General features: G+C 35.4%; 1 protein-coding gene across 3 annotated transcripts in view; it reads left to right on the top strand.

Moving 5' to 3' along the window:
* CPED1 (cadherin like and PC-esterase domain containing 1) overlaps nt 1–14,800 on the top strand; it is a 313,276-nt gene that overhangs the window by 122,604 nt on the left and 175,872 nt on the right. For all 3 annotated transcript variants that reach the window (XM_033193921.1, XM_033193920.1, XM_033193919.1), the window contains exons 8-10: nt 11,681–11,823; nt 13,160–13,232; nt 14,424–14,591. In XM_033193921.1, coding sequence (XP_033049812.1) covers nt 11,681–11,823; nt 13,160–13,232; nt 14,424–14,591 — 384 coding nt within the window. The remainder of the gene's footprint in view (nt 1–11,680; nt 11,824–13,159; nt 13,233–14,423; nt 14,592–14,800) is intronic.

Here is a 14,800-nt window from a genome sequence, read left to right as displayed (position 1 = left end):
TAGGGCAGATTACCAGCAGGTTTGGCAGGATGTAATTTAAATGTGAGAACAGGGAAATATTTAAACTGGGGGCAAGAGAAAACTAGAGAAGTGGGAAGTGGGGACGAGTATCTTGACTGATGACTTATCGACTAAAAGAGAAGTAAGTTTATAATGGTTATATGTCCTTCATCAAGTAAGATATAGAAACAGTATAATTTCACCCACAATAAATGGGTTGAAAATTCATGTATTTAATCTATATCTTCTTGCATATATAAGTTTGTTCATATGATCATGAAGCCAAAACAACTCAAGGAAAAGCAATATTGAATATTTCAGTAATCATTCACAGCTAATTTGACTCAGTTGTACTCCAGAACTGTTTGGGAATTCCTACTCTGTGCTGGGCCATGTGAAGAAAGACTCAAAGAGAAATATTGGTTCTTGCTTTCAAGAAACCCTCCAGTAGGGGAGAAATATGTATTTATAAATAACTAATACAGGGCAAAATGCAAGGCATGATTCAGAGTTACAGAGATAGTGAAGAGTAGGAGAGAATTATTCAGGCTGGAGAAAGTGAATAGGTTTCATAGAATGGATGGTATTTTGGCTGTGCTTGGAAGGATGAGTAGGGTTTCTTTAAAAATGAAGAGGGATGTTTACATTTGCTTTGCCAAGGCAGCATGAATCATGCAGGTGAAAACATAGGTTATAGTCTTGGAACTATGAACTGCCTTTTTTGGCCAGAATTTGAATGTCCGTAAGAGAAGGGAGAATCCTAGGGTGGCCTGAGGTGAGAGGGATGGAGAAGGAAGAAAGAGAAAAAGACCAGATTTGTGGTAGGTTAGACCGGATGAAGATATACTACAGACGAAACCTGAAGAGCTTGAATTTCATGGAATGTAAAATATAAAGTGACACTACTGTCATTTTACACTTCTGAAACTTCTGAATATATTCTCAGATATGGTCTTATCTGAAACCTTTTTTTTTTTTTTCTTTGAGACAGAGCCTCTTTCTTCACCCAGGCTGGAGTGCAGTTGCAAATCTTGGCTCACTGCAACGTCTACCTTCTGTGTTCAAGTGATTCTCCTGCCTCAACCTCCCAAGTAGCTGGGACGATACACATGCACCACCATGCCCGGCAATTTTTTTTGTATTTTTTTGTAGAGATGGCCTTTCACCATGTTAGCCAGGATGGTCTTGACCTCCTGACCTTGTGATCCGCCTGCCTCAGCTTCCCAAAGTGCTGGGATTATAGGCGTGAGCCACCACGCCTGGCCTTATTTGAAACCTTTAAGAAACCCAGGAGATAGGTTGATATGTTTATATATACTCTATGGATGAGGAAATAAAGATTCATGATTTAGTGAAAAGGACAGAACTAATAAAATGTGGTTAGGATTGGGACTCAGATCTCCAGTGACTAAAATCTCTCTTAGTTACCACTGACAGCTTGTAGTACTCCTCTGCATTCCCCTCATTTTGTTGGCTGCTGAACCCAAGAGCTCAATGCCTGAGGCAAGGATGCTACCTTCAAGTTTGTCCTTTACACCCTTGAGTTCTATGCCTACCTTCATGAGCTGATGAACTGTAAGTGCAAAAAGAGACAGGTTTTCTTCTGTAAAAGCAAAGCTGAATATTTATAACATTCTTAATATAGGACAATCAACTTAAAACATTTCAGATGAATTAAATGTGGGTATAACAACTTTCAAAATTTGGGGGGAAGCCATAAAACCTAGAATGATTCTGCCCTGGGATTTCTTTGCAAGTGTCTTTATGTTCTTGGTCTAACTGCAGTTAAGTCAAGCCTATGGGTGAGGTTTCTGTGAGTTAGATGACTTGCAATTCCAATTAGTTCACCCATAGTCAAAGGCCTTGACCATATGTCAAAAGATTGACAAAGGAATACAGGTTTAATTTTTTTTTTATTTTTTTAAAAAAGTTTAAGAATTGGGTATATCACTTTTTGAGTTCTCATATAAAAATAATGTACTTTGTAGTAAAAAGGATAAAGGTACTTCTGTTTACTGTTTATTTTACTATTGTGTGCATAAACGTACGTGCGTGCATAGTCATCTATTGATTAATTCCTATGTCCTTCAAGCACAAATGAATTAGCACCTTATGGTTTTATATGCTGACTTGGAATGTTCAAGATAAGTTCAGCTACAATTGATTCATATCCTTCTGTAAATGTTGGGGGCTTCTGTTCTTTATGAGCAGGGAACTAACATGATTGGAACTGGCCTTCATAAGGATGATGACTGGCAACAATGGGAAAAAAATATTGAGGGCAGGGAAGTCAGTAGTCAGTACTTAGGGCACACAGAGATGACATGGATTTGGGCTATCTAGCATTATATTTGACTAGATGCTAAATCATGAACCTTTAAATTATGCATAATTAAGTACCCACTGAAAATACAACGTGTAAAAGAATGAATATTGTTTGGTGTGAGAGCGGTGTAAGGTAACTGACAGGAGAAAGGTGTGAGAAAACAGCAGAGCTGTCATAAATTTCCTATAGATTCAACAGACTTTAACACTACAGCCACTTAAAAGTTAGGGCAAATTACTCTATCATGTTCTTTATTGTACAACCAGAACCCATTATTTTTTTATAATGAATATATTTCCTTTTCTTTTGTGATTGACCAGGAGACTTAATAAGACCTAAAAGAGATACCCTGCATAAGATATCCAGAATATAAATTGAAAACATTTTCCCTTTTTACTTTCTTAATCGTTTGAGAGTATTTAGAGATATGAGATAGGTATCTTTCTGCCAAATGAATCCTTATTTGCAAATTTTTGTACTGCCTGTAACAAATATTACTTGGTACAAATATTACCGGATTTCAATGTCATCTTCTAGTCAAGATAATTAATAAAAGATGGATTGTTTTCAAACGAGCTGTCAGAACTTATTTTATTGGAAGTTCAAAGAAGGCTTGGTTTTGACTTTAATGGGAATAGTTGTGACCTGCTCGAACAATGGCATTCATATAAAGAAAATGAGCAGGCGTATACGTAGAGAGTTCAATGATAAAATCTTTACAACTTTAGCTTTTGCTCTTTGCTGTTAAATCTCTCTGCTCCTTTATATCCCACTGAGAGATTCCAGAAGGGATAATAAAAACCTGCCAGTTTTCTAAGAAGGTTGAATATAATGCAATCAAGGGTCTATCATTCAAAGCAAATAATTAAATTTTTATTCTATTCACAGCCTTTTGTATTTCTGTACTCTGCTTCTGAACAATTCCCTTATATGCTTGTGGGAGAGTTTAAAGTTTTCAGCTGTGAAACTGATTAAATTGTATGGAATCTACATTCTGAATTTCCAAGTTTAATATATGCTATAAAGTTTAGGACTGTTAAGAAGTACGAATGAGTAAAATTATTCATGTCACTGGAAACAGAAAACTTATTTAAATATTGGAGTTTTTAATATAATTCCAAGGAAGGAGTAAATGTATCCTAATTTAGGTTCAGCCAATTTGGTTTTCTGTGGTTTACCCTAAAGCAAGCCAATTTTCAGTGAACTAAAACAAATGATGAGAGTATTTATATTCTTAAATCATTTGACGTAACATGAACTTTTTTCTTGATCTAGGCAATTTGATTTAAGTTGCAAAGAAATATTCTTAGTTTTTCTAAAAGGTAATTAGGCTACATAAATTCTCAAGTTGTTGAGTTGTTGTTAATTGTGTGGGTGTAAAGGCATGTGCTTGAGAAGTGTGACAGTTTCAAATACATTTTAGATAAAAGTAAAAATACAGATGATTCATTCTTCTGGATTTCAGGGTCCATCCATAGTCCTAAACCTAATATGATCAAAACCACAAAGGCAGAAGTAATGCTAGGGCTTTGCAGCAAAGCAGACTGGCTTCAGCACCCGTGTTGATTGCCCCCAGCTGTATAACCTTAGGCATGTACCTTGCATTCTCAACCCCAAGTTTCTTCATCTATAAAATGAGGATGATGAGTACCACCTTCATAGCATTGCTATGAGTACAAACAAAGCAGTGCATGTAAAATGCACCGTGTCTGCCACATAGTGTCAGCTTGGCTAAAGGTATTATTAAGGTGATTATTATTAAATACAACATAGAAAATCTCTCTCTCTCTCTCCCCCCCATATATATATACACACACATATATACATATACACACACACACACACATGTATACACACACACACACGTATACACACACACACATATATATGTATATATATTTGAGATGGAGTCTCGCTCTGTCACCCAGGCTGGAGTGCAGTGGTGTGATCTCGGCTCACTGCAACCTCTGCCTCCCGGGTTCAAGTGATTCTCCCGCCTCAACCTCCCGAGTAGCTGGGATTACAGATGAGTACCACCATGCTAGGCTACTTCTCATATTTTTAGTGGAGACGGGGTTTTGCCATGTTGGCCAGGTTTGTTTCGAACTACTGACCTCAGGTGATCCACCTGCCTCGGCTGCCCAAAGTGCTGGGATTACAGGCATGAGTCACCATGCCCAGCCAAATTATATTCAAATACAACATGTGCATTAAATTAAAAAATTACATCACTACTTAGGTTTGTAATTTAGTCATTTTTCTCCATTTCTCTCTCTTTTTTTCTCTTTTTCTTCTATTGTTAAAAATCTGATTTTTTTTCTTCTAAATCACCTTCCACTTCCAAGGGTCCAGGATGCTCACCAGCACTTCATTTTCGGCCACAGCTCTCTCAGATGCGTTTTGGAGTGGGGGCAGGCAGCCGTATCCAGAGCTGGGTGTCATATGCCTTTGGGGATCCATGATGACTCCCCAAGGGGCTCAGAGGCACATGGACAATTTTGAGAGAATCAGTGCCCAGAAGTTCACCTTTCATATGGATCATACATTGAAACTTTCTAAAGTTTGATTTTGCTGAAAAGATACCTCTTAAGCAGGTTGTTCTCTCCCATTCTTTTTATACATCCTTCTGCTCTTCAAAAGAAAGACCCAGCTTTTGCTAGCTCTGATATTATAATGATGGTTACTCAAAGGTAAAAAAAATTCGCAAAAAAAAAAAAAAGAGAGAGAAAGAAACAGACAAATTTAACTGTGTTGTTCTTTAGAGCAAGTGAAGGATGCTAATCACTAGGTAGCAAATCCTTCACAATTCAGCTTGTTTTCAGTTCTTTGTTTTTAAGAAGATTGAATATTTCATGATAAACCACTATGTAATTTTTAACATACACCTTGGAGGGAGTTGAAAGAACTGAGCCACGTTGCTATAACTAAACCCTTCCATCCACATCTGTGTATTTATGTGAACAAATTTTCTTCATGCTTATATTTAAAATAATATTAATACTGATGTTGAACCCTTCTTGTTCTAGCATTAAGTGACATTCTTTTAATGGATATATGAATTAATCGAATAAAACGAAACGGGCTAGGCACGGTTGCTCACTCCTGTAATCCCAGCACTTTGGGAGGCCGAGGCAGGTGGATTACGAGGTCAGGAGTTCGAGAACAGCCTGGCCAACACGGTGAAACCTGTCTCTACTAAAAATACAAAAATTAGCTGGGCATGGTGGTGCATGCCTGTAATCCCAGCTACTAAGGAGGCTGAGGCAGGAGAATCACTTGAACCAGGGAGTCAGAGGTTGCAGTGAGATGAGATCGCGCCACTGCACTCCAGCCTGGCTACAGAGCAAGACTCTGTCTCAAAAAAAAAAAAAAAAAAGAAAGAAAGAAAGAAAAAAGAAAAAAACCACATATCTATCTGGGAGATTGCATTAGGTCGTTCCTGTGTTGCTATAAGTACCTGAGACTGTGTGGTTTATAAAGAAAAGACATTTAATTGGCTAACTGTCCTGCAGGTTGTATAGGAAGTATGGTGCAGGCATCTGCTCAGCTTCTGGAGAGGCCACGAGTAGCTTTTACTGATAAGAGAAGGCAAAGGAGGACCAGGCATTTCACATGGTGGGAACAATAGCAAGAGGCGTTGGCAGGGAGGCACCACACTTAACAACTAGATCTCCTGAAAACTCATTCACAATGGCAAGAACAGCACCAAGCCATGAGGGATCCGCCCCCATGACCCAAACATTTCTCAACAGGCCCCACCTGCAACACTGAGGATTACAATTCAACATGATATTTGGTGGGAACCTATATTCAGACAAATCAGAGCTGCATTTCCAGTACAATTTTACTTTTTGTTCTAGAAATTATTTAATATGATTTGTAATGTATTTCTCCTGTTCTGACTAATTATGTATGACCAATAATTTTAACTATTTGGAAGAACTTTTTTTTTTTTGTTTAAACTTAGAGCCATATGGTTGCTGAAATTCTAAAGTTTAAATTTATAAACTTTTTTTTCTATTGAGAATTATAGGACAATCAAGAAATATATTTTTTCTTTTCTTTTTTTTTTTTTTGAGATGGAGTCTCGCTGTTGCCCAGGCTGGAGTGCAGTGACACAATCTTGACTCATTGCAGCCTCCGCCTCCTGGGTTCAAGTGATCCTCCTGCCTTAGTAGAGACGGGGTTTCATCATGTTCGTTGGGCTAGTCTTGAAGTCCTGACCTTGTGATCCGCCCACCTCGGCCTCCCAAAGTGCTGGGATTACAGGAGTGAGCCACCATGTCCAGTCCCAAAGATTTTCATATATAAAAATATTAGGATGAAATTCTGAGGTATTTGGCTTACTTCAGATTCATTTTAAGAGTTCTGGCCAGGCATTATTGACATTTGAAGGCAACCCAAATGTGCATCAGTAGATGAAGGGATAAACAAAATGTAGTATATGCCTACAACAAATATTATCCAGCCTTAAAAAGGAAGGAAATTGTGATACATGCTACAACATGAATGACCCTTGACAATATTTGCTAAGTGAAATAATCTAGTCATGAAGACATTGGATTATTCCACTTATATGAGGTATCTAGAGTAGTCAAATGCATAAAAACAGAACGTAGAATGTGGTTGCCGGGGTCTGGGAGGAGGGGGAAATGGGGACATGTTTACTGGGTATATAATTTCAGTTGTGCAAAAAGTTCTAGAGATTGGTTGCACAATAGTGTAAAAATACTTAAAGCTACTAAAGTGTACACTTAGAAAGGATTATGATACATTGCACGTTACAGGTATATGACTACAATTCAAACTTTTAAAAATAACTTTGCAGTCTTCACAGCTGCATTTTCTCCAATTATCATGTTTATCCACTTGCTAATTTTATAACAACAAAGCCCCTCAAAGCAATTATTTCAAGGTAGAAATTTTGCAAAAGAAAATGAAACAAAAAATAACCCCCCATTACTCTATTTCTCAGTTCCAACAAATAGTGGAAATATTTTCTATTTTCATGCCACCTACTTTTAGTCTCTGTTTTATTCTTGAACACCTTTCTATCCTTGAATTTTTTAGGACGCAAAATATCAACAGCAAGCTTGAATACTAGTAAGAATGAGCTATGAACACGGGTGTGTAAATATGTCTTTGAGACCCTGCTTTCAATTATGCTGACTGTATACCCAGAAGTGGAATTGCTGGATTGTACGGTAGTTCTATTTGTAATTTCTTGAGGAACCACCAAATTGCTACTCAAGTGGCTGCACCATGTTACTTTTCCATCATCAAAGCACAGGGATTCCAGTCTCTTAATATCCTCACCAATGATTATTTTCTGTTTTGTTTTTGTTAGTCACTATCCTAATGGGTGTGAGGCAATATCTCACTGTGGTTCTCATTTGCATTTCCCTAGTGGTTAGTGGTATTGAGAATCTTTTTAATATGATGTTGGTGCAAAATGACCTTAAGTACCAATATTCCTTCATCTGACTTTAGTACCAATATTCCTTAATCTGAGAAGATGAAAAGTTCTTTCATACATAGTAACATTGAGAGAAGCCCTGGTATACTTTAGTAAGGTATAATGCTATTAAACATGACATTCTGCTATGGTTTCTCGTTCAAGAACATTACTTTGAAAAACCCTAATACTGGTAAATCTTTCATCCTCCATTCTAACTCATAGATTAAATTTTCTCATCTCCAAAATTCTCTCAAACAGCTATAAGCTTCTGTTCTTCAAAGGTTTTATTGCAAGACACCAGAAAATTTATATTCTCCTTCTCTCATGAGATGCAGCAAGAGATAAAAGCATGCTGTCCTGAGGAAAGTGATGTTACCCAGAAACTACAGTAAAGTGTTTCTCTTATCAAGGTATCTGTGGTTTCTGTAACATCATAGGTTTGTTTATTCAACAGTATTTACTGAATACCTACTTAGCATTAAGCACTGGAATCCAGAAGATAAAATGGGACAGTTCCTGAACACCCCCTCCAAAAAAAAAAAACAAACCTCACAGTCTAGCAGAAAGAGCAGACAAGAAGGTCGGCAAGTTTAACATGGAACAAATGACATGTGTTGACATTGAGATCAATTCAGCCAAGCAAGGTCTTATGGGAGGATGGAGAGAAATAATGAGGCAGAACCCAGAACATAACATGGGAGGAGTTGTAAAATATGTAGTGGAATGAAGTGGATACCAAGGACACCTTGGAAAAAGATATCAGACATGATCGAAGTTTTTCTATATGCTTTTAAGTGCATTCTGTTGCTCTTATCCTTCCATTTTTAATTAATTGAAAATTTTAGTCCACCCACTTGTATCTGAATAAGTTTATTGAATGGATCAATGTTGTAAAAATGTAAATATCTTACTAGTTATTGCTTGAATTTTATACAGGTACAAACAAATGATGGTGTGTTAGCTGACTGGTTTTACGACTGTGATCTTACAAGGTCATTTTCTATATAATTTATTTTGCACTAAAAGTTACACTGAAGGAAGAAAATTTATAGTTTATAAAATAGTTTCATGTCATGTTAAAAGTTACAAGATGTTCTTTTATTCATATTTACTTTATTGCCAATGTACCGATTTCCTTGCGAACTTACATTCTCACATTTATTTAATTCAAAAACGTTGATTGGAAGTGTTGATACGGAGAGGAAGAAGTCTTCTTAATATTTAAGTTCATGGCTTGACTGTTTTAAATTAGCAGCGAAGGTGAAGGTGCTCCTTCAGGTATTTGTGAGTTAAGAAAGTGCCTGAGTGAAATTGTTCAGGTTCCGGTGGCATTTGAATGGAATTAACATCAAATAATTTCAGATTTGACATTGTCTCATGAGATCATTGGGCATAGTTCTGTCATTCTGCACGGAGACTCACAAAACTCATGTAATTTGACCAAGGAAATACAATTAGAGTAACAAATTGCAACGTAACCGGACACTCAAAAAAGTGGTTCACTTAGTCTAACTGAGTTAGTTACAACAATCGATAAAAGTTGTGCTTTCTTTGGGAGACTTTGAAAGTTTATGATTTTTAAAAAATTCATATTAAGCTTTCACATGAGTCTACTTTCATTTCTGGCATATGTAGTTTGCTTGCCACTATACTGAATGAATGTGAAATAAGGAATCTCGCTCATCTGGATTTTTTTTTTTTTTTTTTTTTGAGACGGAGTCTTGCTCTGTCACCCAGGCTGCAGTGCACTGGCGTGGTCTCGGCTCACTACGGCCTCTGCCTCCTGGGTTCAAGTGATTCTCCTGCCTCAGCCTCCTGAGTAGCTGAGATTACAGGTGTCTGCCACCATTCCTGGTTAATTTTTGTATCTTTGGTAGAGATAGGGTTTCATCATGTTGGCCAGGCTGGTCTTGAACTCCTGACCTCAGGTGATCTGCCCACCTCAGCCTCCCAAAGTGCTGGGATTATAGGCGTGAGCCACCATGCCCAGTTGTCTTGTTTTAATTAATAAAAAATAAAAGGAACTGACATGTACTGAATACAGATGTGCTGGGTGGTGGAATTCCTTATGTACATTCTCTCATTTAATCTCAGCGATACCTCTATAAAGTAGGCACTGTTATTGATCCCACAAAGTCACACAACTTTGGCACAAAACCAAAGTTGAACCTAGACCTTTATACCTCTAGAGTCTATAGAGGTAATACCTATGTGCTATGCAACTTGTTCCCCAAAGCACAGAACACAGGGCTTTCTAAAGGCTGCAGTTCTCTCTAAAAGTTGAATTGAATGGCATCCCATGTTTAAATGCTGGTTGTTACATTAAGAAATTAAGAAATAATCATTTTCGTTTTAGAGAAATAAGTGCAACCCTAAGACATCAATTTTCTAATTATTCTTCCTCATGGAGATATAATCTTATAATTAATCTTATTTATCTCATATGCTACATAGACATTTCCAACTTTCATATATTATTAACCTTAACCTCTATGATATTCAGGTAACATTAAAATAGGAAAATGCAACAATGTCATAAATAAACCTTTCTACATAATGTGGTGAAATGAGTGAAATATGATGAGTTACTTTTACTTGGAAAAACATAATGTTACTCTGCTTTGATTCAAGGGTGTTAACATTTTTAGTGTTAGCAATAATTTGTTTTCTTTTAATCATACAATTATTACATTTATTTTCCTTAGTAAAATGGAAAAACATCCCAATTGCCAAATACTAATGACACATTCTTAGGGTCTCTGTGTGTAATCTTATTAGATTTCTGTTTTCAGCTGGAAAAGTTTATGAAGCCAGTATTTGTTTATCTTGGGGGAATTTTGCTTGTGCATTGAGAAGACACATTTGCCATTTTCCACAGGCAATCCAGGCCAATATTTGTCCTTCTTTATCATAGCAACAAAAGTTTTTCACTTTGCAATCCTGTGTAGTCTGGATAGATTTAGTCTGTTTTTCCAAAAAACATTAATAGAATACCTGCTGCATGTTTTTTCACAAAATATTTTTTGTTCTTCATCTTTAAAAGAGTATGTTTATCCAGAGAACGTTTATGAATCAATATGAGACTTGTTTCATATTTTTAAAAAATATCCACTTGAACTTTGATATGAAGCATCAAGAGATAGTTTTGTTTTTATCATTTTAATATTTAAGCAAATAAAAACAGCTATTTGTGATACTAACAATTGTGTTTTTAAGATGACACAGTTGAGCTTCATTCCCCCTTTTTTGTAATACCTCCGTATACTGTCTAGCCACATGAAATAATTAAGAATTAAAACATCAACAGGACACTGGGATTCTCTCAGAATCTTCTCTGGTTGGCTAGATCTTGCACAGAATAATGGCATGAGGAACAAGCAACTTTGATACATTTATTTTTGTTCTAATACACCCCCAAAATTGATAATAATACAAAACTAACATTTGAATTTCATACTTTAACATGACTTTCGAATACATTTTCTTCTAATTTGGCTTCACATCTCTCTGGTTGGTAGATATTAATCCCAATTTAAAGAGAAGGACACAAAGATTCAGAGGAGTGAGTGGCAAGCCCAGCTCACCTAGTGAGTAGAGTTACAAATGAAACTTCAGAGTTCTGATGACAAGACTTGCATTTTCCATGATTAGATGCTGTGAAATGAGGAAAATAAAATGGAGTAAGCACTTCTAAAGAAATTTAAATTATAATATATTTAAACCTTTCTCTCTCAATATACTTGTATCTTAGATTACCAAACTTACTGATTAAGGGGTTTTTTTGGGGCGTGACAAGTAGAGATAACCTAGAAAAATTCTTCAAATTGGTCACCTTGAAAATGATAGACAAACTGAGGCTGTTGTTTTAACACGTGAATCCTTTACTTTGTTCACAGCTGCAAACATTTTTTGAGACATTCCTGAGAGCCAGTTCACCTCATCAGGCTTTTGATATTATGAAGGAAGCAATTGGCAAACTCCTGCTAGCGGCTGAAGTGTTCAGTGAAACATCTACTTTGGGACCAAAGACCTTCCATAGGTAAAAACAAATTTAATTTAAAAAAAGAAAATAAAGAAAGAAACCTATCTTTTAAAAATTGTTGGTGGAAATATATCTTAATTATCATAAGTAGGTGGTACTTGGAAAATTTTATGTCAATACACAAATATGATCTTCTAAACATATGTGGCCATATTTATAGATCCTTAAACTTTAGAACATGTAACAGACTCAGTAGTATCTAAATAGTGGTAACAAGAAGTAAAGTACACATTTTAAAAGTTAAACTTTTAATTGCAGCCCTCTTTTCAAGCGCAACTATTTTTATCATAGATACCTGGCATTGACTAGGTGTAATCTTACTTATACGTAATAAATTTCGTTCTCAAATATCCCACTGATTTCATAATGCAGAGCAGAAAATGAAGAACTTCATTAAGAAAATACAATAACTCCTATTCCCTTATCTGTTTACTTGAATATAACTTATTACCTTTCTTCTAATGAAATGTTAAATCTAGTATGTCAAAAAGTGAGGGAAGCACATCAATTTAAACCTTATCATAATTTATACATGAATAAGTGCCTAGCATGTAGGAGTAGGAGGGTTTTCTTCTTAATATTTAGGTTTCCATGGATTAACTTTATTGCGTAGTTTAATGTGTCATGAAGATTTAGGTATATTTTTATTTTCTGTAAGAAATAAAATGGAATCCAAATCCAAAAATTCATCACATGTAATTTTACATTATCCAAGCCACTGCTCTTTTTAATTAGTAGACATTGAAATTTAACTATAGTAAATATTAATGTGACACCAAATGAGAGTAAATGTAGCAAGAGGATATGGTTGTTTTTATTATTTTACTTTAAGTTCTGGAATACATGTGCAGAACATGCAGGTTTGTCACATAGATATACATATGACATGGTGATTTGCTGCACCCATCAATCCATCATCTAGGTTTTAAGCCCTGCATACGTTAGGTATTTGTCTTAATGCTCTCCCTCCCCTTGCCCCCCTCCCCCCAACAGGCCCTGGTGCATGATGTTCCCCTCCCTTTGTCCATGTGTTCTTATTGTTCAATTCCCACTTACGAGTGAGAACATGCGATGTTTGTTTTTCTGTTCCTGGGTTAGTTCGCTGAGAATGATGGTTTCCAGCTTCATACATGTCCCTGCAAAGGACTTGAACTCATTCCTTTTTATGACTGCATAGTATTCCATGGTGTGTATGTGCCACGTTTTCTTTATCCAGTCTATCATTGATGGGCATTTGGGTTGGTTCCAAGTTTTTGCTATTATAAATAGTGCTGTAATAAACATACGTGTGCATATGTCTTTACTTTTATGGTACCTTTTGTTTTCATTTTAGATGCAGATTCTGCTTTCAACTTCTAACTTTTGATATTGGTTATGGCAGTTTCATGCACCCTGTAGTGCTCCAGGTCAGTATGCCAAAGGCCTCATGAGTGACGTGAGCTTCTACCTTGTGGTGAAAGATCAGTGTGTGTGTTGTTGTTGTTTTCATTCATAGTAACCAATCAAAAAATAGCAATTTGCAAAAGTACTGTAGGCTTATATTCACTGTGGTTCAGAGAATTAACTAGTATGTGGAGGATCTATGAGTCCAATCCTGTCTATGTGTCTCTGTAAAATAAACATGAAGTTTTCTATAGTTCAAGTACTATTTGTGAAATAAATATGGTATGAAGTCAAGCATGCATTAATGGAAAAAAGAAGATGTGTAGATAATAGAAAGTAACAGATTATCTGGTGTATTTACATGAGGTTATGAAAAGATAACCTTTATTACATATAGATATTTCGTTTAAAATTGGTTTATATTTAATTTAAAAAACCATGGGAATTTTTGAAATTCTTTTTCTGGTATGGATATGTGTAGAGTGAAGTGTTTTTATCTATTTTGATTCTTTTCCTGTCTCTCAAATTAAATACAGTCATTCAGATCATCTCCTCCAACATATTTTTTTTCCTCTAACATAGCCCTTAGAAGCAAAAAGATAAAAAATAATTTATTAAATTAGTCTGAGAAAGTTGTACGTTGGAATATGGGGTGGGAAAAAAGGAAGAAGGAGAAAATAAAATTATGTGTAACTAGAAATCAGCTTTGTATAACATTTATATGTCTTCAAACTATTATACAGGTAAACTAATTACATTATAGATGGCTCAGACATTTGGTTAAATAGCTCCAAGATTTCTCCATAAAAATTTAAAACTTTATTAATTGACGCTTTAAATAGTCATTGTTTCATTATTTTGCATGCATACCTAATAGTTTGTATTATGCTTTTTAAAATTGTTCAGAAAAAAAGTTATATATTATCTTCCATGAAAGCATATTCTTCAACTATAAAGGGTATCAAGATAAACTAATGTGACTTTATAATATGTTAATTTTCTTATACTGTACATTAAATAATTATGTCTTTAAATTGTATCTTTAAAAAAACAAACATTACTCACATTTATAAAACTGTTGACTTCCAAAAAGACCACTAGATGTCAGTTCTGATCTATAATCCAACAGGAAGTAATTCATGTCTTAGAAATCATTCCATTGCCTTAAAAGTAAATTGATGAAAAATATTTGCTGTGCTTTTGTTCTTTCAAAGGTACACGAGCATTTAAATTTTCAAGATAATGATAATATGGATTTTCAGGACCAAAATACAGAAGAATTCCTTTTAAATGATACTTTCAATTTTCTCTTCCCTAATGAATCATCGCTTTCCATATTTTCTGAGATATTTCAGAGACTTTATAGATCAGATGTATTGAAGGTAAGTGCATATTTGCGTGCTGATAAATATTTTTTCAAGTCATTCCTTAGAAGGTGTCTTTCTCTTTATTGTGCAATTCAGCAACTTGATCATTCACTTGAAATTAATTGGTATCTATTATATTGCACTTTAATTTTTTCTGACCTCTGGACTAAGATTATTTTTATGTCAGCTAACTAGTCAAGTGACTGATTATCATAAAATTATAG

Source organism: Trachypithecus francoisi, unplaced genomic scaffold (genome assembly GCF_009764315.1).
Source record: "Trachypithecus francoisi isolate TF-2019V2 unplaced genomic scaffold, Tfra_2.0 Lachesis_group4, whole genome shotgun sequence".
NCBI lineage: Eukaryota > Metazoa > Chordata > Mammalia > Primates > Cercopithecidae > Trachypithecus > Trachypithecus francoisi.
The sequence above is the reverse complement of the archived record's forward strand: the minus strand, read 5'-3'. Positions and strand labels throughout refer to the sequence as shown.